This window comes from Somniosus microcephalus, chromosome 31 (genome assembly GCF_052327205.1).
Source record: "Somniosus microcephalus isolate GS21.2 chromosome 31, FLI_Smic_1.0, whole genome shotgun sequence".
Taxonomy (NCBI): Eukaryota; Metazoa; Chordata; class Chondrichthyes; order Squaliformes; family Somniosidae; genus Somniosus; species Somniosus microcephalus.
Genome location: NC_141017.1, coordinates 35,095,858 through 35,122,223, shown reverse-complemented (window position 1 = coordinate 35,122,223; position 26,366 = coordinate 35,095,858). Strand labels below are relative to the sequence as shown.

The 26,366-nt window shown below is 45.6% G+C and overlaps 1 protein-coding gene across 1 annotated transcript; it reads left to right on the top strand.

Moving 5' to 3' along the window:
- The first annotated feature begins 759 nt into the window (after positions 1–759).
- On the top strand, positions 760–23,663 carry pin1 (peptidylprolyl cis/trans isomerase, NIMA-interacting 1). The gene is made up of 4 exons (XM_085971766.1): positions 760–888; positions 14,495–14,695; positions 17,899–18,009; positions 22,582–23,663. The coding sequence occupies exons 1-4, from the start codon at positions 831–833 to the stop codon at positions 22,689–22,691; spliced, it is 480 nt and encodes a 159-aa protein (XP_085827892.1). The 5' UTR covers positions 760–830; the 3' UTR covers positions 22,692–23,663.
- Positions 23,664–26,366: the final 2,703 nt, after the last annotated feature.

Genomic DNA, 26,366 nt, shown 5'->3' with positions numbered 1-26,366 from the left:
CGCTTCCGATTGCTGAGATAATTATGATATAAGTTTCCCCAAAAGAATCATGCATCAGGATGATAGGAAAGTGCGATTACGAATCACCAGAATGGAAGAGAAGTGAAAATAAGATAGAAAAAAAATGCAAGGGTTGCATTAACACTTTTTTGAATTTTCTCATTTCGAGCATCCACAGTATTTTTTGTTTAAACTGATATAACTGGTTTAATTTATGATATACGAATCAGCAAACCTGAATAACAATAAAAATAGGCATCAATTCTGGCTGCCCGGTGACAAACCGGCTTCACTCTGCACCAATCGGTGCACCGGAATTGTGACTGACGTGTCTGCTGACCAATAGCTTTGCGGCATTTCTCCCTGGAAGGCGGGGTTTGTCGCCAGGCAATTTGCGGGCGCGAAGTTAGATTGCGCTTTGTGGGGGGGGGGGGGGGAGGAGAGGCGGCACTTGCAAGTGACTGACGTCAGTCTCGTCCAATCAGTGTGGAGGGGCGGGACCTGAAAAATAACTGACGTGAGTTTTGTCCAATCACGGGACGGGAACCGAGGACCTGCACCTGACTGACGTTCACCTCGTCCAATCACTGAGCAAAGAGTGAGAGGCGGGATCTACGAATGAGCGACTTGTCCAATCATTGCGGCGGGGGGGCGGGACTTAGAAAATGACCGACGTCCAGATCATCCAATCGACGTTCGGATTTCCTTGACCGACGTGCGGCTTGACCAATGGGGCCTGGAGAAAGGCGGGGCTGCCGGCATGCTGAGGGAGGGCGGGATGGAGGTTGTCCGCTGGCTGGCGGCGGCCGAGCGCTTCAGTCGACGGCGCCATGGCCGAGGAAGAGCCTTTACCGTCCGGCTGGGAGAAGCGCATGAGCCGAAAGTCAGGTAATGAATAATGATCACTCAAAAAAAAAAAAATACAATAAAATAAGAAATAAATTCTGATTTGAATTTTACCACGAAAAAAAAATAATCATAATAATAATGATGAGGCCTTGCCTGTGAAGCAGGGCCTCGGACCCCGGGTGGTAATCAATCCATGGAGATGGGACTGATGATCCCCGCCATTCAATTTAGCTGAATAAATCTGGAATTACAAACATTAAAATTGCGAGTAATGGTGCCCCTGAAACCATTTCAAAACCCGTCTGTATGGGAAAAAAAAAGACAAGACTTGCATTTTTATAGCGCCTCAGGACATCCCAAAAACGCTTCACAGTCATTGAAATAATTTGTGGAGTCACTTGTAATGTAGGAAAACGCCAAATTTGCGCACAGCAAGCTCCCACAAAAGCAGCCATGTGATAATGACCCCAGATCATCTGTTTTTTTGTTATGATGTGGAGATGCTGGTGTTGGACTGGGGTGGACAAATGTGAGAAGTCGCACAACACCAGGTTATAGTGCAACAGCTTTATTTGAAATCACAAGCTTTTGGAGCGCTGCTCCTTCATCAGGTGAAGTGGAGAGATGCATATAGGCACAGCATATATAGTCAAGAGAACACTGCCAGATGATTTCTGTAATCATCTGGCAGTGTTCTCTGACTGCATATGCTGTGCCTATATGCATCTCTTCACTTCACCTGACGAAGGAGCAGCGCTCCGAAAGCTTGTGATTTCAAATAAAGCTGTTGGACTATAACCTGTTTTTTTGTTATGACCAAGCTTTTGGTCACCTGCCCTAAATTGCACCTTGTGTGGCTTTTTTTTCCAATTTCAATTTCAATTTTATTTGTCACATAACCAAATACAACAAGTGAAATCCAGTCAGTGAAATGCTTTTTCTTAACGAGCCGAGCGCACCAAGCAGCAAAGGACACTTAGCTGCTGGTACGCATGGAGCCCGCAAGGCCGGCAGCCATCTTCATCGGCGCCATCACAATAGGGTCCGCTCTCGCCTCGCTCCGCCTTGTAACACTCCTGTGAAGCGATGTTTTATCCCAAGGTGCAAGTGCAATGAGACCTGGGTGTCCTTGTGCACTAGTCGCTGAAGGTAAGCATGCAGGTGCAGCAGGCGGTTAAGAAGGCAAATGGTATGTTGGCCTTCGTAGCGAGAGGGTTCGAGTACAGGAACAAGGATGTCTTGCTGCAGTTGTTTATTACGTTAACATAGAAACATAGAAGATAGGAGTAGGCCATTCGGCCCCTCGAGCCCGCTCCGCCATTCAATGTGATCACGGCTGATCATCCAAATTCAGTACCCGGTCCCTGCCTTCTCCCCATATCCCTTGATTCCTTTAGCCTTAAGAAATATATCCAACTCCTCCTTGAATATATTTAATGAATTGGCCTCAACTGCCTTCTGTGGTAGAGAATTCCACAGGTTCACCACTCTGGATGAAGAAATTCCTCCTCATCTCTGTTCTGAATGGCTTACCCCTTATCCTTAGACTGTTACCCCTGGTTCTGGACTCCCCCGCCATCGGGAACATCCTTCCTGCGTCTAGTCCTGTTAAAAGGCGCCATATAAATACAAGTTGTTGTGATTCCAGACTCACCGGCAATGTGGTTGACTCGACCGCCCTCCGAAATGGCCACTCGGTTACACCGAGCCGCTAAAGTAAGATCGTCGCCACACAATTTTGGTTATTGTATCCCTCGGAGACTGGGCTATCGACAATGCATGTTCTATCAGAGACCACAATACGCCACCGGGTGTCCGAAACTGAGGCGGTAATAGAGATTCATTTTTTTGAGGCTGTTAAAATCGAACCGAACAATTTAAAGAACAGTAAAAAGGCACCCAGACCATGGCATCCATGGCCCAGCTGGTTGGGTACGGTAGCATAGCGGTTATGTTACTGGAATAGTAATCATCTGGAGGCACGAGTTCATGGCAGCTGGGGAATTTAAATTCAATAAATAAATCTGGAAAGCTAGAATCCGTAATGGTGACCATGAAACTACCGGATTATTGTACAAACCCATCTGGTTCACTAATGCCCTTTAGGGACGGAAATCTGCTGCCCTTACCCGGTCTGGCCGGTATGTGACTCCAGACCCACAGCAATGTGGTTGACTCTTAACTGCCTCTCTGAAAATGGCCCAGCGAGACACTCGCTTGGCTCACCACCACCTTCTCCAGGGCAATTAGGGATGGCCAATAAATGCTAGCGTTGCCAGCGACTCCCACATCCCATTAACGAATTAAAAAAAAACTCAGGCTCCACGTTGCAGGAAAGGATGTGATCGCACTGGAGAGAGGCTCCATAGGAGATTTACTGGGACGTTGGAGAATTTTAGTTATGAGGAAAAATTGGATAGAAAGAAAGAACTTGCATTTCTGTTGTGCCTTTCACCACTCTCGGGATGTCCCAAAGCGTTTACAGACAAAAGTGTAGTCACTGTTGTAATGTAGGAAACGCAGCAACCAATGTGAGCACAGCAAGCTCCCACAAACAGCAATGCGATAATGACCAGATAATCTGTTTTTTAGTGGTAAATATTGGCTCAGACTACCGGGAATAACTCCCCCTGGTACTGAGGGAGTGCTGCACTGTCGGAGGTGCCGTCTTTCGGATGAGACGTTAAACCGAGACCCCCCGTCTGTCCCCTCAGGTGGGAGTTAAAGATCCCATGGCACTATTTCGAAGAAGAGCAGGGGGAGTTCTCCCCGGTGTCCTGGGGCCAATATTTATCCATCAACCAACATCACTGAAACTGATTATCTGGTCATTATCACATTGCTGTTTGTGGGAGCTTGCTGTGCACAAATTGGCATTTCCTACATTACAACTAATCTTCAAAAGTATTTCATTGGCTGTAAAGCACTTTGGGACATTCAGTGGTCGTGAAAGGCTCTATAGAAATGCAAGTCTTTCTTGAAATAGTGCCATGTGGTCTTTTACGTCCACCAGAGATAGCTGACGGGGCCTTAGTTTAACATCTCATCCGAAAGGCAGCACCTCCGACAGTGCAGCACTCCCTCAGTACTGCACTGGAATGTCAGCCTAGATTTTGTGCTCAAGCCTCTGGAATGGGACTCAAACCCACAACCTTCTGACTCAGGCGAGAGTGCTGCCCACTGAGCCATAGCTGACACTGCACTTACAAGGCTGTTGCCATGACTGGAGAAGTTTAGCGATGAGGAAAGATTGGATAGGCTGGGGTTGTTTTCTTTGGAACTGAGGAGGCTGAGGGGAGATTTAATTGAGGTGTATAAAATTATGAGGGGCCTGGATAAAGTGGATAGGAAGGACCGATTTCCCTTAGCTGAGAGGCCAATAACCAGGGGGCATAGATTTAAAGTAATTGGTAGAAGGATTAGAGGGGAGTTGAGGAGAACTTTTTTCACCCAGAGGGCGGTGGGGGTCTGGAACTCACTGCCTGAAAGGGTGGTAGAGGCAGAAACCCTCATCACATTTAAAAAGTACTTGGATATGCACTTGAAGTGCCGTAACCTACAGGGCTACGGACCAAGAGCTGGAAAGTGGGATTAGGCTGGATCGCTCTTTGTCGGCCGGCACGGACACGATGACCCGAATGGCCTCCTTCTGTGCCATAAATCTTTGAGGCACCCCACCACCTCTCTTCCATTCTCCCCCCCCCAGCCCATAATAGTGTGTGGGTTTATGGGTTTTATTACCAGAGACAATTCCTGAGGCTAGTTGTCATTTGAAAGAGAAAAGGGCAGTTTAGAGCACAGGATGCGGCCATGCAGCCCATCGTGTCTGTGCTAGCCCTTTGCTAGAGCACTCCATAATTAATTCCACAACCAAACAACTTGCATTGATCTAATGCCTTTAACGTAGTAAAAGGTCTCCTGGCACTTCACAGGAGCGTTTCCAAACAAAATTTGTCACTGACCCACATAAGAAATAGGAGCAGGAGTCGGCCATTCGGCCCCTCGAGCCTGCTCCGCCGTTCAGTACGATCATGGCTGATCTTCGACCTCAACTCCACCTTCCTGCCTGTTCCCCACAACCCTCGACTCCCCTGTTGCTCAAAAATCTGTCTGTCTCAGCCTTGAATATATTCAATTCAATGACTCCGCTTCCATATCAGTCTTGAATATACTCATCGACTGAGCCTCCACAGCCCTCTGGGGTAGAGAATTCCGAAGATTCACAGCCCTCCGAATGAAGAAACTTCTACTCATCTCAGTCCTAAATGGCCGACCCCTTATCCTGAGACTGTGACCCCTGGTTCTAGACTCCCCAGCCAGGGGGAAATAGCCTCTCGGCATCTACCCTGTCAAGCCCCTTAAGAATTTTATACGTTTCAATGAGATCATGTCCCATTCTTCTAAATTCTAGGGAATATAGGCCTCGTCTACTCAGTCTCTCATAGGACAATCCCCTCATCCCAGGAATAAGTCTAGTGAACCTTCGTTGCACTCCCTTTAAGGCAAGTATATCCATAAGGAGAGAATAACTGATTTCCATCCCTCTCTAACCTGGGGCCCTTGAGGCCGGATGTAGAACCCTTACTGTCACATTGGCTGAGATCAGTTCACTCTACAGACCAGGTATCCTCCTGAGCTTCAAGTGGATGCTCCAGCATGCCTGTGCCTAAAGAAATTTCTCCTAACCTTTCTCCTCACCAGCAGAAATAATCTTTCTTTATCAAAACCCTTCAAATTTTTTTAATCTGAATTAAATATCTCCGCCTTTGCTCCAATTCTGTTACTGGTGACAGCCCTGTGGTGTTGTTTTTGTTGCATTTTCTGTTTTTTTTCCACCCAGATTTCCAACCTAGCTTTCTATTTATATTTATTAAGCCTTACAAGGTTGCTATGACAACAGGGAAAGAGTCAAATCGTTTTAATGCCGGAGATGCTCTTCCTTGCCTCCAACACACCCACTCACAAATTGTCATGTACAGTGTCAGATGTATACTGGTCAAAGCCTTGCATGTAAGATGAAGATCTGTGCATCACCCAGTGTGTGGTGGAGGTGATGCAGGTCGTTGTCACCAAGTTGATTCCCCCCTCCCCTCCCACAGAGCAAATTAAAATCACTCCCTCCCTTGGGAATACTGGCTTTGTCTGACACTGAAGGGAGGAGATGGGTGGGAAGGTTCTGTGCACCTTTACTTGTGATTTCACGTGACTCTGTTAAAGCTGCAGCAGCACCATGTTGTTGACTGTGGCCAAATCTCCTTTTCCAACTCGCTTTCCCTCGCCCCACCCTCAAAAAGAGTTGCTGTTCTATATGCAGGTTTGCTGTAAGCTGAAGTAAATGACATTTGCGGCCTGTTAATCCACCCCTAAAGGGAATAGATGCACCGGTTCCACGCATCTTTGCTGCAGTCTTACCTGCAACAGTGTGATTTGCAGAGTAGTATGAGGTGTTTATCTGCGAGGCACCACCGCTTAAGCCAATCGTGCTCTTATCTGATGTTCGCACACGTGCATATTCCAGCATGGGTCGCTGCATAGCGATTCGGAGTGAGAGTAACTGATTTCCCCGCCTCGCTAACCTGGGACCCTTGAAGCTGAATTTAGCGCCTCTCCTGAGATCAGTTCACTCCACGGACCAGGAATCAGACCTGGATCTCACTGACCTGTACGGCTGTTACATACTTTACCAACTCTGCCACTGGGAGAGATGGATGCATTCCTTGTTGCTCTTATTTATCTATCATTGCTGTGTAGGATCCAAATGAGGATAGGTGTCCATGCTCCTGCAATCCATGAAATTAAGAATTAATAACTAATAAAACTGCCTTACTAAATACATTTATCATGGCTCACTATCACACTGCCAAACCTCCATATTTCACTGTTGGTTAATGAGGCTGCCTTGTGACCTCCATCTTAGATTAAAAGAATGTGGGAGTTATTGGTGAGTTTGTTAAATGGTATTTTACAGTTCTTGAAATAACTGTTCTCCTTGCGCTGGAGATGGTAAAAAGACAAACTTGGCCTGTGTAAATTGTAACTGGGAGATGTTAGGAAGTGCCCTCCTCCCAACAACATCCAGAGGGGGCTATACCCCTGCATTGTGTAACATTTATTTCTGAGGTAAGTAATGTAGTTGTGAATTCATGTTAACTTTGCGCTTTATTGGCTGTGCTTCTTGGCTCTAGCAGACTGATATTAAAACTAGCTTTATATTAAGAAAATAACTTAAGAATCGTGTCTCCGAATCTGAGGCTTGGTGAGTTGGTAGAGGGTGTTCCTTATACATTTCAGTGAGAACTGGGTCAGAGAATTGTAATCTGAGCAAGAACAGGAATTAACGCATCAGCGCATTGATGGCCTTGCAATTCAAATCATTAAAAGATTTTGTGACCAACACCCTCGATAATCAACTATAAATGGGGGGACGGCCTTGCTAAAGCCTCTTGCATGACTGCATTGTGAATTCAGTTATTCACCCAGACATTTTGAAACTCGGCTACCTGGTTGGAAAATTCTGAATTTGAATCCCTCTCTTACAGCCTTTTATTTCATATCTGACAGTCACTGGAGAGCTGCCAGCAGGTCATCTGTCAGTCAGTAGCTTCATTGGCCACACCGGCATCTTTCATCTTGGAGAGCAGTTTGGCTGTGTCTCCAATTGTCAAGGTCAGGGCGCTAGGGCAGTACACAGAAACGTTGGCCGCCATTTTGCCATAGGAGTCGGGTTGGCTGGTCGGCGGGTTCCGGTCCCGCTGCTGGTTTCAGCCGCTCCGAAATAACTCTTTTTCACTTAACTGGGCCCACCGTGCGCGCTACCCGGTGCGGGTCTGCTGCTCGCCTCTGCTGCCGTCTTCGATTCAGGAGCTTTTAAGGGGCCCATGTAGCCTTTGGAATTCATTTCCTTTCTGCTGCTCCTGAAGACAGGTCTTTGGAACATGACCTGAAACCTAAGGCTGCTCCTCGATTTGACGATGACTCCTTCCATGCTCTTGTGGAGGGGATAAGAGGCCGCAGGGAGGTTCTGTTTCCTCCCGATGGACGGAGGAAGCCTCCTCAGCAGACAAAGGCAGCCTGGCTGCAAATTGCTGAGGAGGTGATCGCCAGGTTGTTGTGCTCACGCACCTGGGTGCAGTGCCGAAAACTGTTCAATAATCTGCTACGCTCAGCAAAAGTGAGTATAACATCACACTTGCCTTCAATCTGCTTCCCATCCCTTCTCATCACCAGCACTCTGCATTGTCAACCTACTCCTCCACATCCCAACTTACCCTTACATCCCTTGCACCCTTACCTATCACTCTCTCTATGTACAGAATTGAGAATATAGAATGCAAAAATAAGGTAACAACTCGCTCCGCATGGCCAAGGACCCTGCCAACCTAAAATGGAGGACCCTGTTAGCCTAAAATGGTGGTGCAATGTCGACATCGCTGAGTCACTTGCATATTGTGAGAGATGATCATGTTAATTCAAGAAACTGAAGGCAGCAAGAAGTAAAATGCTAATATGGCTGGCACCCACGATGTCACACCTTGCTGGTGGAACAATGTAGGGTGGAGTGCAAAGGGTATACTGACAATAGGCGATCCGAAAACACATTACCATGCATTACCATAATGATTAGGTGATCGTGAAACCATTACCTGCATATTTTCTATATTATAAACCATTCAGTGAACTGTGACTTCTTTATTTCAAACTGCCAGGCCAGGACATCACTTTAAACTGTGTACGTGCCTCGCTCGGGATTGGTGTAGAATGTACGATGTGTTAATGTCTTTTCAAAAGTAAAGTATAATAATGTGACCCACTGTATGAAAGATTGCTTGCTCTGGTGGAACCTGTCGAGACTCTGCTGGAGTCAGAACGGTGCTGTATCAGAGTAAGTCTCCCGGGACAACAGAATAAAACAACTGTTGAACTAAACCAGTATTCGACTCAGTGTTTGTACTGAACCAGATTGAGGACCAAAAAAATCCGTTTCAACAGAATCACTCCACCATCCTACTATGCACCCCTCACACTCGCTCTCACTGTTATGCAATGACAACAACTAACAACGCACAGGGAGGCACCTTGGTTTTGGCACCTCACTCTATCTTTGTCTCCCTCTTAGCTTCTGTTATGGATTCTTTACACTCACTCCATCGATCTCGCTGAAACTCCACTTGTGTCCCTCATTGCAGGAAAAGAGAGCCCACAAAGAGAGGGAGGACCGGAGGAGGCCCACCATCCCTGGCGACTTTAACAAACGCTGAGGAGGCTGCTCTCGACATCGTCGGAGGTGCAGAGGAGCTGGAAGTGGGGGACAGAGAGACGGGTGCAGTAGAGCAAGCTAGTGACAGAATAGATTTGCAACCCCCTCATCGATTTCATGAGTGACTGATATGACATCTGATGTTCATACAGATTGACTTCTGATCATCTGCACAATAGGATGTGTTTGCTACCTAAATATCACATGTCTAATTCATGCCTTTACTCCCCTACAGGACCCGTGAGAGCCCTCCTCCCCACTGTCCAGGAGGAAGATCATTCTGTGTGTTAACTTTCTTTTATGCGTGCTTCCCCGTGGCTTCAGCAGATGTAGAGGCACCTTTCTCACTTCTATGCTGTGCCTGCTTAGACGCCTTTGGCGGGCGTCCTCTGGGTTTGGGAGCCTGGGAGGGCTCGGCAACAGTCTGCTCCTCCTGCGGCTGTGCAGGGGCTGAGACGGCCATTTCAGTTGGGTGAGGAATCTGGGGCTCTGACCGAGGGCTCTGCAGTGGCATGGTAGTGTGAGCGTTTGGAGAGGATCCCACCAACATCCAGCTCATGGGTCACTCGCACTTCACTGCTGGCAAGTGGCTGGAGAGCACCTTGCTGCACATCAGTGGGGCCATGAGGACCCGTCTCTGTACTGATGGTCCTCATAATAGGGAAGTCCATGTACCTGTGGTACCTCAATAGATGCCCATCTATCTATAACAGATCATCCATTTAGAAGAGTCACCATGCTCATTTGAGTCTGGCGATTTATGTCCTCCGTGGAGGTTGCCATCCTTTCCATTGTGGCACCTACATTCGCCATTACGTGCATCACGGCATTGCTCATGTTTGAGATGGACTCCTCCATTCTCTGCACGCTCGCAGTTACTGTGGATGCAGACCCTGTCAGAGACTCCTGCACTTGTTCCTGTAGTTCCAGCCCCGCGCTCTGGATGGCCCCAGAGGCTCAGCATCTACATGCAGCTGAGCAGAGCTAGGAGCATCCTGCGACCTCTGACAAGGGCTCTCCACTGCTGTCGCTGTCTCCACCATCTGCCGGTGCTCACTTGTGAGCTGTGATACACCAGATGACAGCACTATATGTCGCGAAGGACTCACCGAGGTGTGCGTATCTGCGCTGGAGCTGGGTGCTCTGATTTCTGGTGACGCTGCTCCCTCAGAGGCTGCTCTTCCTTCGATTCGGAGGACCAGGATGAGAGGGTATAAATGGTTCCCATCCCGCTGGTATATATCTCGGTTGAGGAAGTGATGTTATAAGCGCTCAGTCAATGTGGCCAGAGGGTATTCCAAGAAGGTCACAGTGCATATGGATCTCAGTTTAAATACTCACGCTCAAAAGACCTGCAAAATGTGTTCCAAAACCTCAAAGCACAAAGTTCTGGGATCTGAAAGTCAGCCATGTTGCATGTCTGCTTTTATGCTGTTGGAGCTGCTGTCAACAACTCAGCGAGTTGCTGAACCCGCCACAATCAGCCGGCGTGTTTGTCGCACGACGGGCAACACGCTGAAAATGTTGTAAAATGGGAAGAGCCAGTAAAAAAGGGATCATCTAGGCAGTTTAACGAGCTCTTAAGTGCCTCTCCCGCCGTCTGGTGTCGGGTCTGATCGGGACTCGCGGACCCGACACTTTGCAAAGTTGCGTGGAGGCGGGACGGCAGCGGGTTCGCAACCCGCCGTCAATCATTTGGACTTTAACTCCCGACCCGCCCTCTGAGTGCCGGCAAAACCGCGGCTGTTGAGTCAGGGCTAGGGCAGTACATTGAAATGTTAACTTTCCAAAGGATTATTGGCAACAGATTTTTGCTCTGCCCAGAAGTATAATTTTAAATTGCATTGCGTGAATAACTAAACTAATGGGGGGAATCCTTTACGTTGAAAGTGCTCCCTCCCTTTCTTTGTCCTACGTGCACACACTGATCTGCTAAATTTCATGGATAACCAATAACAGTGTTGCATTGGCTGTAAATCTGGGTTATGCATGAAAATATTCTAAATATAACTTGAATCCTCCACAATCATTAGAACAGTCCTCTGAGGACAAGCATGTTAGGTTATATAACCAGCTTCATAGTGTGAATATCCTATTTAATGCCGCATAAATTGCTTCCTGGAAGCTAGAACTGCGATCCAGTAGCTTTACAATGCCGAGTATATCAAAAAATGTAATTGTTTGACATGATGTAATGCAAAGTATATATTTTGTATCGATGCTATAAGATCTTTATTAATGGGCTTTTTGTTGCAAGCCTGTCTGAGGACTGTGTGACGACTGACTTTGAAATCTGTGCATGTTTGATGGTGTGTTTTGCGCATGACCTTGGGCAAAGAAAATTAGACGTATTGATAATCTGTCCTCTAAGACTGTCTTGGGTTATGCCAACAGATTGTACTGGTAATGAGTGTGGTGAAATTATTTCATTGTGCTCGTTAGTATCTAGACCTCTGTTGTGTGAACTTGCACTCCCTTGTGTTTTCCCAACTTTGTTTACCTTTTCTTACCTTGTCTCTCCTAGCCAGATGTGCCCATTAGTACCAGTTTGTTGTCTGGTGCATTTTGAGCAAATGGAAACCTAGTGCCATCACACATTCATTAAAGGACAGGAATGGTGTAAATCTAGCTTAAAAACTGCAAAAAATCATTGAGGCGATAAGTGGGATGAGATTTCTGTCCCTTCAACGCATTTTTACTTCATGCAAGAAATTGAGTAATTGGAAGGACAGGGTAGTGCAATGGGTTAAGATCCAGTCCAGACCGACTCATCCATGGGCTTCCTGTAACACAGGGTGAGAAATTCGCCATTATAGTGTTAGAGTATGCACTGGAAACGGTAAGCAATGCGATGATATGCTCGTGATCATTCCAAATCTGTGGAAAAATATCACCATGGTAGGTCGTATTGTTCATGTCATAAATCGCAACTTCTACAAGAAGTAACTCAGGAAGTACTACTGAACAGCCAGCTGAGGGCGCCGTCCGAGGAGTATAAATACTCGGGCGTGGGCCCACCTTGGCCAGAGACAATCTGGAAACAGGAAGCTAGTGACTACTAACTAGACCTCCATGTTTTGTTACAAGTCGATTAAAGCCTTGCTTTATGTACAAGCAAGTGCGTAGTGAGTCTTTATTACGTCAGTTCACGCTTGCCTAATTCAAATTTATTGCAAGATTTAGAAACGATGCAGTAGCGAGAATAAATCCGCAGAGAAACGCAACACAGTGTTTAACTTTGCACCATCTGTTCCGAAACAGTAGTCTCAGCAGTTCCATTCAGTGACATTTGAACAAGAGTCCACGATGGAAAGCTTTGTGAGCAATGAATCTCATTGGGTCCCTGTAGAGTGAGTGGTACAGCAAAATAGGCAACTGAAGAACATAAGCGCACCAACCCAATATATATATGCTCTCTTTCGATGTTCAATCTAACACAATGGGAGACAAAAAGATAGCTTTCACAGTTAAAACCAATTGTCTCACTTCGAATTGCTTCTTGCCGTGATGGCCCAGAAACAAAAAGGTCTCGGCATGTAAACAACTTCAACAAGCAAAGCCTAGCCGAACAATACCTGACTTAATTAGGTTCAGATCTTAGACCGAGTCGTGTATTTGCTTCACTTGCAGGCTAATGCATAGAAAGGCAAAGGAGATTTCAGATTAGAGCTGTCTTGATCTATACTTCTAAAAAATCTTAGTGCTTGGGCCTTACTACAAGTTCCGGTAAAAAAAAAACGTTGCAGTCTACTGATGATTCAGAATTGTTTTTTGCACTGAAAATGGAATTATCCAATAATTGGAATTGATAAATATAGATAACATCACAAAGCACTTTACTGTGGGGTGGGGGGGGGAATTGAATTATTAGATACTGTGAATAAGAGGAATCTAGTACAGAATTTCTTATGAATTGAAACTAACGAGTCCTGAGATCCATCACAATTAAATCGCTTCTTGCTAATGTCAAGATGGCAGCACTTTGGGCTTGAACACTGGTCAAATAGGGGTCGTCTGTCTGCACACGTGTTGATTGCCAGGATTAAGTTTACAGTTGGCTGCACTGTTTACACGCGAGGGGCACACCAAAGGCAAAAACAGCTTAAAGAGGCAACAAAATTCAGTGGCAAACCATAGCTATATAAAATTTGAACCACTATTGTTGTCAACAACAACAAACCATTATATTTGGCTGATATTTTATGCTAACATGGACATCCTATGAATCACGGAGGCAATCTCGCAGTCCAGCACTATGACCTAATGCTGCAACACCTTGGGCTATGCATCAATTTTTGATGAAGTGCTTTTGATCCCTAAAATTTCCATTGTTTCTGCAGGTTTTTTTTAATAAAGTATATAGTGTCTGGTTTCAAGTATGTTTTTTAATATATTTTAATTGTCCATTTGTGAGGTAATGGGTGAGATGAAGGATGAATGCCACAAAAATGGTCTCTGTGCCCTGGGCTGCTCACTATCCAGTTAACCCTGCTTAAGGTACATCCATACCTGTGGCAAATGATGGAATTAAGCTCGGCTGAGGTGCCCCATACTGTTCATAGAAACATAGAAGATAGGAGCAGGAGTAGGCCATTCGGCCCCTCGAGCCTGCTCGGCCAGACAACATTTTGCCAATATGCACTGTTGGGGTTCCCTGTTCTTGTATGCCAGCCTTGGTTCAGTGGTAACACACTCTTCTATCAGACTAAGGTTGTGGGTTCAAGTCCCACTCCAGAGACTTGAGCACAACATCCGCACTGACACTCCAGTGCAGTACTGAGTGAGTGCTGCACTGTCGGAGGCGCCGTCTTTTGGATGAGACTTTAAACCGAGGCCCCGTCTGCCCTCTCAGGTGGATGTTGATCCCATGGCACTATTTGAAGAGCAGCAAGGGCGTTCTCCCTGGTGTCCTGGCCAATATTTATCCCTTAGCCAACATCTCTTTTTATAAAAAAAAAAAAAATTATCTGGTCATAATGTCATTGCTGTTTGTGGGAGCTTACTGTGCACAAATTGTCTGCTGCATTTCTTGCATTCCACCAGTGACTACACTTCAAAAGTACTGAGTTCTGATGAAAGGTCATCGACCTGAAACGTTAACTCTGTTTCTCTCTTCACAGATGCTGCCTGACCTGCTGAGTATCTCCAGCATTTTCTGTTTTTATTTCAGATTTCCAGCATCTGCAGTATTTTCTTCGTGTATTTTTGCTTCAAAAGTACTTCATTGGCTGTAGAGCGCTTTGGGACATCCTGAGGTTGAAATGCACTGATTGCCGGTGCACATGGAACTGTACCTTAGCACGAGTTGAGAGAGATTCTGCAAGGTGTCTGTCCTGATGGGTTCGTGTACGTTAATGACTCTGACTTCAGTTAATGTCTCTTTTGTAGGTCGTATTTACTTCTTCAATCATACAACTAATCGGAGTCAATGGGAGCGGCCAAAAGCAGGCGGAAGTTACAATTCTGTTGAGCCTGACAAAGTCCGCTGTTCACACCTGTTGGTGAAGCACAACCAGTCACGCCGTCCGTCCTCCTGGAGACAGGAGGAGATCACGCGCAGCAAAGAGGAGGCACTAGAAACATTAAACGGTAAGCTGATGGCAAAGCACACCTCACCAAAAGCGCACAGCCTCCACACACTCGTACTGTCAGCTGATCCTTCGTTAAGATGTCTTGGGGTGTGGGGAAGAGGAGAACATAACTTTTTTTTTTCTTATAGATAGATTTGTGTTTGCCATCTTTTGATGTCTGAATCAACCTATTTAATGCCATGTCTTGTTCTATGAGTGTTTGCAGTCAGGGTTTTTTTTATTTTGCAATCTAAACCACTGAGAAAAGCCTTTAGTGTGAGTGAAAATTAACTTTAGACCTTCCTTTGCAATACACCATGAAAAAGTGAGTTCAAAAAATGAACATCACACCCTCTGTTTCCAAGTGGTTCATTTGATATGCAGAAGAATGCAGTGCTTTAAAGAAGTGTGATGCAAAACTGCTACAGGAGCCCAGCGAGAAAGGTAGGTCCTCCACTTTGGTTCAGCAGGACTATTTTTATCATGTTTTATAAACGAGACCGTTGCTCGAGGTATTAAACCAATTTTGGAATTTAGCAGATTTTAATTTAGTTAGGGGAAGTCCTATATGGTGCGGCACATTGGAAACAAGATTCTTGTAGTAATATCAGCACTAAGGGGGTGTGCATTTCTTAATTTAAATAAAATGTATTCTCCGCTTTAGCTCTCCCCATGCCCTAACCCTAGCTGGCCGAGAGAGCCTGCCCCTAAGCATGTGCCACTGCTACTCTGTAGCCAGCCACAGAGAGGTGAGTGCGAGCTCTATGGGGTGATTAATCCTCTGATATTCTTCCCTCCCCTGTTGGAGAAGTACTTGGTGCTTGCTCAGCCACCCCCCCCCCCCCCCCCCCCCCCCCCGCCATGGTGGTACAAGTGAGATGAGGAGCTTGCTATTAGGTGCAACTATATGTCCCACCACTTTGGTATAATGCTCAAATCTGCTGTGATTCATATTGTCCCGCTGATTGGGGTGCAGTTTGCTTTCCTCCAGATTTGATATGATTTTGTATGTTTCGGGGGAGACTTTTTGTTCCGGAACTGATTCAACATTAAAGGTTCTATTAAATGTGCAGTTTTGTCCTGAAACGCACCAGATTTGTTCACACTCTGATGAGCAGAGGTGTATCCCCGTCGAGCAGTTTCGTCCTGGCTTTTTGTTCAGGGTATGAGCTCTTGAGTATATTTTCTTCCCCACCGGTTTACCTGGGCCATGCACAAGGAGGGAAGGTGGAAATACACGGGTTAGTCTCAATATTGCTAACAGGGTATGACATTTCTGGTGTGTCTCTTTTATCAGACCTAAGGACTGCCTCTAGTACATGCCTGCAATATCATTACTTGCCTTTTCTCTTTCCGATTGCTGATTGACCAGTATATTACCAGCATTTCTGTTATTATAGCTCAGGACACTTGGGCGATGGCTTATTTTGAGAGTAAACTACAGGTAGACTATCCTTTATCCGAAAACCTCGGGACCAGCTGTGTTTCGGTTTTCGGAAAATTTCGGATTTCGGAAGGTATTTTATAAGACTGGGAAATTTGTCGGCGGGGGGTCGGGGTCGGCCGGGGGGTTGGGGTCGGCGGGGGGTCAGGGTCGGCGGGGGGGGCGGGGGGTGGGGGTGGTCGGGGGTGGGGGTCGGCGGGGGTGGGGGTCAGCGGGGGTCGGGGTCGTGCGCACGACTTACGCTGAACGAAAACACTTTCGGTTTTCAGAGGATTTCGGTTTTCGGAAGTGCGGAAAAAGGATACACTATCCCTTATCCGAAAGGGTGGGGGGGTCGGGGTGGGATAAAAGAATATCGGACAGGCCGCTGCAGCTATCGGACGGGCCACTGTATTGTTGGGTTCACTCTCCCGGTATACCTCCTTCACACTGCCCGGCTCAGCCTGCAATCCCCTACCCAGGAGGGAACTCAGTGACCCTCTGCCCTGCTCAGCGTAAGTCGTGCGCCACTCTGGTCATGTCGTGCGCACGACTTACGCTGAACGAAAAAACCTTCGGTTTTTAGAGGGTTTCGGTTTTCGGAAGTTCGGATAAAGGGTAGTCTACCTGTATTGATTTTTCTTTTAATGTGCTCATAAAAGTTGAATATTTAGTGCTTGGATCATAGGTGACAAAAATATTTCTGTGTGTGAGTGGACAAACGCGATATAAAGTAGTACGATTCCACACATGCCAAGTCGTTGATCTCAATCATATTATCTGGAAGAGCTGCAGAGTACAGACTTTATGCTTTCTACTTGAAGGATTTTATTATATTGTGTGGTAGGTGTTGGGGGGCGTGGCAACGTGCGGACGGATGTGTGAGTGTCAATAATCAATGAAAAACGTCTCCCCATTGAAGTTTTCGCGTACCTCTTCACTAGTGTTAGTACTGCTTATAGGGTAACCTAAACACTACCTTTCAATCTACTCTTGATGTCCTGCACCATGGATCTCAATTTAAAAAAAAACAGCAATACCAGAGCCTGAGAGTAGATTTAGGGATTCAAAATGAAATACTAATCATAACGAAACGCATGGTTCTGCAGTCAGATTTCAGCATCTGCTTTGACCTTTTCAGTTCTCATATTACTTTTATGTTGCACATTTTGAGGCAAAACCTCTACAGAAGGCTATTGATTGCAATGCAGCAGACAGCAGATTAAATACAACTGGCAGAACTGCTTTTCAATTGGCACTTTTATTTGGTGCAGTCTAGATTTGGGTATAAGTGAACTGTGCTCCACATGGAACTAACCGATTTACACTGCTAACATTTAGTTTGACTATTAGACATAATTCTTTGAGGGTGAAATGATAGAAACCTTGAATGTTTCAGGACAGAAATCCGGCTGTCTGACCCATCAAGTCTGTGCTGGTCCATATGAGCGTCCTGGTCCGCTCCCACTCCCTTTCTTGCTTCCCATATGCTTTAATATTCCTGTCATTCAACCAATTGTTTTTTTTATTATGCAGCCATGTGGAGACGGTGATGCTTTGGAATAAAAGTTGTATTCTGGTTAAAATTCACTTTTACTAATTTCTCTGTCTCGCTTTAATTACTCCAGAGGTGACATTTAATTGACTGCTGGCTTGTCAAAAGTGGAGAATTAAAAAAAAAAAATTTTTTTTAAATGTGTCTTCATTCTGGTTCAGAAGCCTATTGTCTTGCCTGAATACACACAAAAAAAGTTGAACCATTTGTGAGCCTATTCTGTTAACCTTGTATCTTTGTTCAGAGTATATCCAAATGATCAAATCTGGAGATGCATCATTTGAAAACTTAGCATCCAAATACAGTGATTGCAGCTCAGCAAGAGAAGGGGGAGACCTGGGCTATTTTGGCAAAGGTAAGATCTGATCAATTTATCATTCATTTTACTGGCCTGTGTGATTTTTTTTTTAGTGTAATAGTGACCAGACATCAGTGGGTTAAGAGCTCTGTATTCTGCCAGTGCGACGAGCGTGATAATCCAATAAGACCAGATTCCAATTCAGTAACGTCAACAGTGATACAAGTGGGGCTTTTCCAAATTTGATTGCACGTGGTTAGCAACATCAGCCTCCTATGCTGATTGGTCAAAACCCTTTGCAGCTTCCAGTACCAGTAATGTGATTGCATCATGTATCACTGAACTCACAGCAAACTATCTGCTGCCTTTTCTTCCAAGTAAGAAAGTCGTTGTAAAGAATTTTGGTGTGGCTGGCTTCTCTGGTCTTGATCAAGGTGGCACTGTTTAAGAATAAATAGCTTATTCAATCTACATGTGTTGGATTACTTTTTTTTTTCCCCTGCCTATTCCTGCTCCTATTTCTTAGGTTCCTATTAGATTTTTGGACTTTTAAGTGAATCAAGGGATACGGGGATCGGGCGGGGGATGGTGGAGTTGAGGTCGAAGATCAGCCTCGATGTTGAATGGTGGAGCAGGCTCGAGGGGTTGCATGGCCTACTCCTGTTCCTTGTTTCTTATGTTCTGTTCGATTTTCTTCCCTCTCAAGGTTCTGACTCTTACACTGGAGCGTGCAAATGGAAACTCCTGCATCGTTCAAGTAAAGAACAAATGAACCAGCTTGCATTATGTAGTACCTTTCACATGTCCCAGGACGCTTCGCATCCAATGGATTATTTTATCTTTGAAGTGCAGTTGCAGGCAAACATGTGAGGCCACTTTGCGCGCAGCATGGCCCCAGAACAGCAGATAAATGAATAATCATCCTTACCCATAGGGTGGTTAAGTTGTTTTGTTTTGGCTGCAGCCAGTTATGTTTTTCAACTGCTCTAAGCGCAGCCCTGTACTTACTTCCTCCTCTCTCTTCCCCCACCCCCCCTTCACGCACACTGTGCTCTCCCACAGCGCTCAGAGTCCCTCCCCAGACTACCTGGTTGTGAGTGATAGGCCACCTATGGGAACAACTGGAAAGAGCGCAACTCCTTAGCAGTATTGTTGTACATTAATGCGGTGCAGCAATGTTATAATACAGACCCTATTGTGCACTTGACCTGCTTGAAGATCCCTTAATGTGCAAATGACCCTACAAAATGTCCTTTTTATAATACTTCTATATAGCTCCAAAAGATCTGTTTGTTTAAAAAATATATATAATTTTCAAAGGACTCAATTACGCAAAGAAGCTCTTTTTTTTTTAAACGGAGGTTTTACTGTTTCACCCGCTCAATTATCTTACTACTTTTAGGTCCTGTCATGTCGAGCATAATTTTGTTGCTGGGGTGGAAACCAATGGTCAGCTTCCAGAACCCAGGTACTGCTGCTGGATAGCTGAATGCTGGAAGTTGCACACGGCTGGCACAGTTTCTCTCTGTCCCTTGTTTCTTGTCTGGGGAACTGCTGCAGCTCCTTGCCTTTCCACTTTACGGCACAGTTTGCTGTGTGCAGCCGCACTGGGTCGTCCTTTAAAAAATAAATTAAAAGGTAGGAAGTCTGCTCCATAACATGGTACTTTGGAGCGGTCCCACCTACAAGCAATGCAGAGTAATTTCTGCACAGTCTCGATTCAGTTCCTGGTGAACAAGGGACCACAACACACAACCGCTCACCGCTTAAGGAATCCGAAATAGGCAGTGTCCATCTGCAAATATTGGAACTGTGTGGTAAACGTTCACTGGCACAGTTGGAGACCAGTGCGCGCTCTAATGTTTTTTCATGCGCCGTCCCTTTAAATTTGCTGCCGCAGTATCTTTTCCAGAGGCAACAGCTGGTGAGCGGCCTGCGCGGGACCTCCCGATCGATGCGTGTCTGCACACCTTCGGGGGGGGAACAGTTGGGGACACGGGACTCCTAGGCGGTTAAGATCAAAGCACATTGTTGGGGCAGAGTCGGGGAAACCTTTATTCTGTTTCTAACCTCTGCTTCCAGACCTGGTGTAGAACCTGGCCCAGGTTTGGAGTAGAGAAAGCGTTCTAGTCCCCGGGATTGACGTCCCTCACCTTGGTCGTAAGGAAAAAAGCACCAAATATATAACCGTTTTGTATTAACAGTTCTAGATATGGCTTGTGACCAGCTAGCTAGTTTAAAGTGGTCACTTTTTTTTTTAAAAAAAGCTCGGTATTCCTGATGTTCCCTTTGTGGACTGATTTTAATCAATGTATATTGTATGACACAGTGTATGATTTTTTCTAAAACCAGTCCTGCCAGCAGATGGCACCTAAGCTCCTTTGCAGCGTTACGTTGAGGGAAGTCGGACCTCGCTGGGAGCAGACATTTTTTCCCATTCTTGCATTGGGCCGAGTACTTGCTGCTGTTGTAAATGATTTTGATAAACCATTGCCTTTGATTTTCAGTTATCTGGCTTTTTATTTTGGTCGCCATCCACTTTGGAGGCGATTATTGGTTTTTAATCTCCTTTTGCTGTACAGATTGCTAAATCGGAGGGGAAGAGATCAAAAATGTTGTTTTGAAAATGACCGCCTATAGGAGTCTACTGTTGCCATTTGGTACAGGCACTGGTTGGGTGAAGGAAAGTTTTCTCAATATTCCACCACGAAATAGGACTGGTTTTAGTACCAGCTGGACTGGTTTTAAAGCTGCTCCTGTTTATAATGCCTCGCACAAGGTCGTTAGCAACAGCGTGAAGCGTCCACATGGCAAAAAATAACTTGCTAGTTCACACTGCAGACATGCCAGTATAGATCCAGGCTTATTGCACTGCTTTGATTCATTCTATGACGATACGATAGTGTAAATTTAAATCTCGTATCAACAAAGCATTTTTTCGGAGATGTATTCAGGAACTCAATATTCTGAACGGTCCTGAAATGAGAATTGTGGGGTTCGGATGACTTTAAATTAGGGGAGGAGGGGGTGGTCTTGACCGGGATGGTAGAAAGGTTACATTGCTCCTCTGCTGGTGATATGCAGGGTGACAACTTAAAATTTCTCTGCCAGTTTTCTCCTCCTCCTCCTCCCTCCCCCCCACCCCCATGAGTGCTGGCGCTCCTCCAGCACCACACGGCTATTATTCATGTTTGAGCATAGATTGTGAGTGTGTCGGCGTGCTAGCTCATTGTGCTTTGCCTGATCCTATTTTCACCCAAGGGCCAACAATCATTTTACGTTCCAGCTGGAATTAATGGAAAGTGATGAGCCTGGGATATTTTGACCCCTCCCTCGGCCAGTTGTAGCACCTCTGCTCTGGTACTGGCGGAAGTCAGCTCGGACCTCCGACGTTTTCTATCTGTGTTGCCCTTCCCACACCAGGTGCCGCGTTTACCCACTGGGGAACTGGAGTAATATTTTTGTGTCATGGCTTCGCGTCTCAACAAAGTAGGTGTTTGATTAAAAAGATCTCACGAATGAAGACAATTTTAAATGCAAATAGTTCCTACGTGATTGAAGTATTTGTATTGAATTTAATACTTTTGCTGCCCCGCCCTCCATTATCCCTGTGTTGCAATTGGCTAACGTTGTTGCACTGTAACGCATGTCTGGGACTAAAGTTGATGTGGTTTCTCTCATCTGGACTCGGCAGCTAGGACAGGATCTCGCCATTTTGTTGACTCCCAAGAAATGGTTTTGGTGAATTTTGTGTCCCATCAAATGGGGAATGGATCACTCTCCGCACCAACTCTTGCACCAGTTAGTCCCAAGCTGGGTGTAAAATGGAATTATGTGCAGGATAAACCTACCTGTGCAGTGCTCCTGTAACGTGACTGGACCCTGAGCTGAGCGGAGAGGCCCGCTGCAGCCGCAGTAGTGTGATGCTTCTATTTCTCGCGCCACCCATACTGCTGGCCTAGGTGAGATTGCCAATTAATGCTGAATTAAATCACAGTTCTTTGTACTTTGGGTTCCTTCCCTAAGGAACTAAATTGAGATTGCCCAATCACCTTTACAACCATTCGAGAGGAGAATTTCAATATGGGTTGCATTCGTACCCCAGATCCTAGAGGTGAAGACGAGTGTTTTCCCCCAGTCTCGCCCAATGCTTAAGTCCCTTTTTAGTAAATCAGTTTAGAACAGGATTTTCTGATTTCATTTTTCCCGTCAACCCATGATAAGCCACATCCTGAGGCAAAGATGACACGCAGTTACCAGGCTGGTACGAGATGGCTAAGATCATCTTGAACTTTCTTGTCCTCCACCCACGCACTCGCTATCTGGAAGTGCCTGACCTCTGCTCAATGTATTGGTCTGCCTGACATCAGGAAATGAATCGTGTGGGGGAGCACTGTGTATACAACGTATGCTTGTGAATATATACCGTTACCCAGCTTCTCTATTTATATTGTCTGCCTTTGAGAGAAGCAGTGGTACTTATTAGCACTGGTAAGAACATTTCTGCAGATCTTAGAGCTTGCTGACTTTGTGGAGTTTAAAAAAAAAAAAAAATCAAATATTTTCTGTAATCTTGGGTTACAATATCCATTTATCTTTGCCTTTTTTCCTCTTTGCTTTGGGTTACAGGCCAAATGCAGAGGCCATTTGAAGAAGCCACATACTCGCTGAAAATTGGAGAGATGAGTAACCCAGTATTTACAGATTCTGGTATTCATATCATCCTCCGTACTGCTTAAAGTGCCTCCTTTGGTTTGTCTTTGCAAAGTGAATCACCCAGCCACTACTGAAGACCCTCATGGAAACCTTCGCCCACTTCACATCCTAATATCTTTGTTCTCCCCGGTATTTAACAATTTTGTCTCCAGCCATTGTCCCAACACGCTTGCAGGCGCGCAGGACAGAGGGAAAGAACTGATCTTAATAATTATAGAAACTGAATGTTTAAAATAATGCTGTCTCTTTACAGCAACCCAGCTGTGTCGATTCAGTGTGCAGGTTAGTGTCAGGCTGAGCTGTATTGCTTTTACACTGTTGTAGCGCTTCCGCTATACATTGTGTTTAAAAAGACCGTTTGAATTTTATTGGAGTAACGCAGGCTTAATTAAGACAAAATTAATGTTTATTTTCCCAACACACAGAAATCGTGGGGAGAGATTAGCATTCAAATCTTCATTTGGCATAGTTACTGTGTTACACTAATACAAAAACTGGCTCGTTGTATAATTCTTCAATCTCTTACGGTGGAGGTAGCGCCCATTAAACAGATTGTTGTGTAATTGCAGCAGTGCCCTTCGCCTCATTCATTAAAATACGTAAGCCCTCAGCATGTAGGGAATGTTTTAGATCACCTAATCTTTTGCTGCTGAACTCTCGACTCACAGCAGCGCTGCTGGTCTTGGGACCATTTCTAGTGGCCTTTGACAGTAGCTCTATATAGAAATGCATTTTTTCCACTGACCATTCCACAAGGTACTGCTAGAAACAAATAATTGTCAGGATCAGAACTACTGGTAAGAGAGAGAGAATGCTAAATAACTTTGTTCCTTTCTGTTGCTACGAACATTTTAGGCTGGTTGGCTTGTGTTTTTTTTTTCTTTTGAACGGTTCAAAGTGCACTGAAGGTGCAAAAAGAAACTGAGGTTATGGGAAATGTAAGGTTATATTTGTCTGCCTTTAAGTCAAAATATTAAAAGAGATTCTACACAACACGTCCGAGTGCGTTCTATTGTTTGAAGCAGTTGTTTGTTCCTTTGGTCTGTGCCGTGCTTTGTTTTAGCTGGGCAACAGGAAGAGCTGTACAGTTGGCTTCAACATCCCCTGGGCAAGGGAGGAGGGGGGAAAAAATGAAGGTTCCCCATTTTCGATTGCTGTTCACTGGGGCCCCCCCCCCCCCCCCCCCCCCCGGTGAAAAGTGCCCGAGTGTGGATTTTACACGAGGGCCGGATCGGGCTCGGCTGCGATCGCCTCCGTAGCGTAGTTAACCCACTGAGGCGCGCTTTCAAGCTCTATGAAGAATGGTCGTTTTGATGGGGTGCTGGAGATGATTGCACAAAAAAAGCAGTTAGTGAGCAGAGTTATGAGCTGCCGTAATGACCTGATGAGCTTGGTGGTTTTTGCCCTTCTGTTCTAAAGAGGGTAAATCTGGGGACCACTTGCGTTCTAGTCGCACCCAGGCAGCAAGAGGGGTAAAGCATAGATTAATACTTTATGTGACTTTCAGATTCAATGTGAGCATTTCCCTTTATGGGGGTGGGTGTTCAGAGTTTTGACATGGTTTTAGAAATGGCATTACAATAATACAACCATACAACAGCTTGTATTTATATAGCGCTTTTAACACAGTAAAATGTCCCGAGGCGCTGCAGTGTTTTCGAACAAAATTTGACCAAGCCACCAAAGGAGAGACCAGGCAACTAAAAGTTTGGTCAGAGGTAGATTTTATTGAAACATATAAGATTCTGAGGGGGATTGACGGTGTGGATGCTGAGAGGATGTTTCCCCTCGTGGGGGAATCTAGAACTGGGGGGCATAGTTTCAGAATAAGGGGTCGCCCATTTAAGACGGAGATGAGGAGGAATTTCTTCTCTCAGAGGGTCGTGAATCTTTGGAATTCTCTACCCCAGAGAGCTGTGGAGGCAGAGTCATTGAATATATTCAAGGCGGAGATTGACGGACATTTGAACTACAAGGGAGTCGAGGGGTGTGGGGAGAGAGCGGGAAAGTGGTGTTGAGGCCAAGATTGGATCAGCCATGATCTTATGGAATGGCGGAGCAGGCTCGAGGGGCCAGTTGGCCTACTCCTGCTTCTTATGTTCATCAACATCCTGGGGGTCACCATTGACCAGAACCTTAACTGGACCAGCCACACACATACTGTGGTAACAAGAGCAGGTCAGAGGCTGGGTATTCTGCAGCGAGTTTTTTCCACCTCCTGACTCCCCAAAGCCTTTCCATCTACAAGGCACAAGTCAGGAGTGTGATGGAATACTCTCCACTTGTCTGGATGAGTGCAGCTCCAACAACACTCAAGAAGCTCGACACCATCCAGGACAAAGCAGCCCGCTGGATTGGCACCCCATCCACCACCGGCGTACCGTGGCTGCAGTGTGCGTACCATCTACAAGATGCACTGCAGCAACTTGCCAAGGCTTCTTCGGCAGCACCTCCCAAACCCGCGACCTCTTCCACCTAGAAGGACAGGGGCAGGAGGCTCATGGGAACACCGCCATCTCCAAGTTCCCCTCCAAGTCACACACCATCCTGACTTAGTATATCGGCCGATCCTTCATCGTCGCTGGGTCAAAATCCTGGAACTCACTCCCTAACAGCACTGTGGGAGCACCTTCACCACACGGACTGCAGCGGTTCAAGAAGGCGGCTCACCACCACCTTCTCAAGGGCAACTAGGGATGGGCAATAAATGCTGGCCTTGCCAGCGACGCCCACATCCCAGGAACGAATAAATAAAAATAAAAAAACAACTGCCCCATCTCCAACCTCCCTTTACTCTCCAAGGTCGTTGAACGTGTTGTCGCCTCCCAAATCCATGCCCATCTTTCCCACAACTCCATGTTTGAATCCATAATATTCTATCGAGTACATAACCAGCTATGCCTGTACTTCACCATTGTAATCTTTGATCCTCTTCATAATTATTTAACCAGCTCCTTTTTTAAGGAAATTACTTGACGTTGCATTAACTGGCTTCGATGGGAAATTATTCCACATCTTGTTTCAGTTGAAGATTGTAATTATACTCCTGCCCTCTAATTATAAAACACCTTTCACAATCTTGGGACGCTTCACAGCCAATGAAGTACTTTTGAAATACAGCCACTGTTGTAATGCAAGGAAACGCGGTAGTCAAATTGCACACAGCCCATCTGCATTCTCAGGTGTGGGCAAAAGATCCCATGGTACGATTCGAAGAAGAGCAGGGAAATTTTCCCAGTGTCCTGGGGCCAATATTTATCCCTCAATCAACATCACTAAAACAGATGATCTGGTCATTATCACATTGCTGTTTGTGGGAGCTTGCTGTGCTCAAATTGGCTGCTGCCTTTCCTACATTACAACAGTGACTACACTTCAAAAAGTGCTTCATTGGCTGTAAAGCGCTTTGGGACATCGTGAAAGGCGCTATAGAAATGCACCGTCGCCTTTCAGTATTTTAAATTTTATGTTCTCTAAATAAGGTACCCACCAAAAACCTCAGCATTAACATTTACAGAGTAAAACCAAGATTGGGGTGTAATTCACATATTGAAGAGTTTCAGTAGCGAAAAGGTGCAGAGCCAGAATTACTAACACCATCTTAACCCTGAGATGTGTCAGCCCATGAAAACGTGTTTTTCCCTCTGCCAATGAATGTAATCAGCTCTTGGTATGACTGAGTGTCGAAGCTCCTTGTA

What these genes read in the sequence shown, in the direction of transcription:
- pin1 (XM_085971766.1), top strand. Translation starts at nt 831, where the DNA reads ATGGCCGAGGAAGAGCCTTTACCGTCCGGCTGGGAGAAGCGCATGAGC. An exon ending in GCGCATGAGCCGAAAGTCAG is followed by an intron (nt 889 to 14,494) that starts GTAATGAATAAT and finishes TCTCTTTTGTAG; the next exon opens with GTCGTATTTACTTCTTCAAT. An exon ending in CCTGGGCTATTTTGGCAAAG is followed by an intron (nt 18,010 to 22,581) that starts GTAAGATCTGAT and finishes TTTGGGTTACAG; the next exon opens with GCCAAATGCAGAGGCCATTT.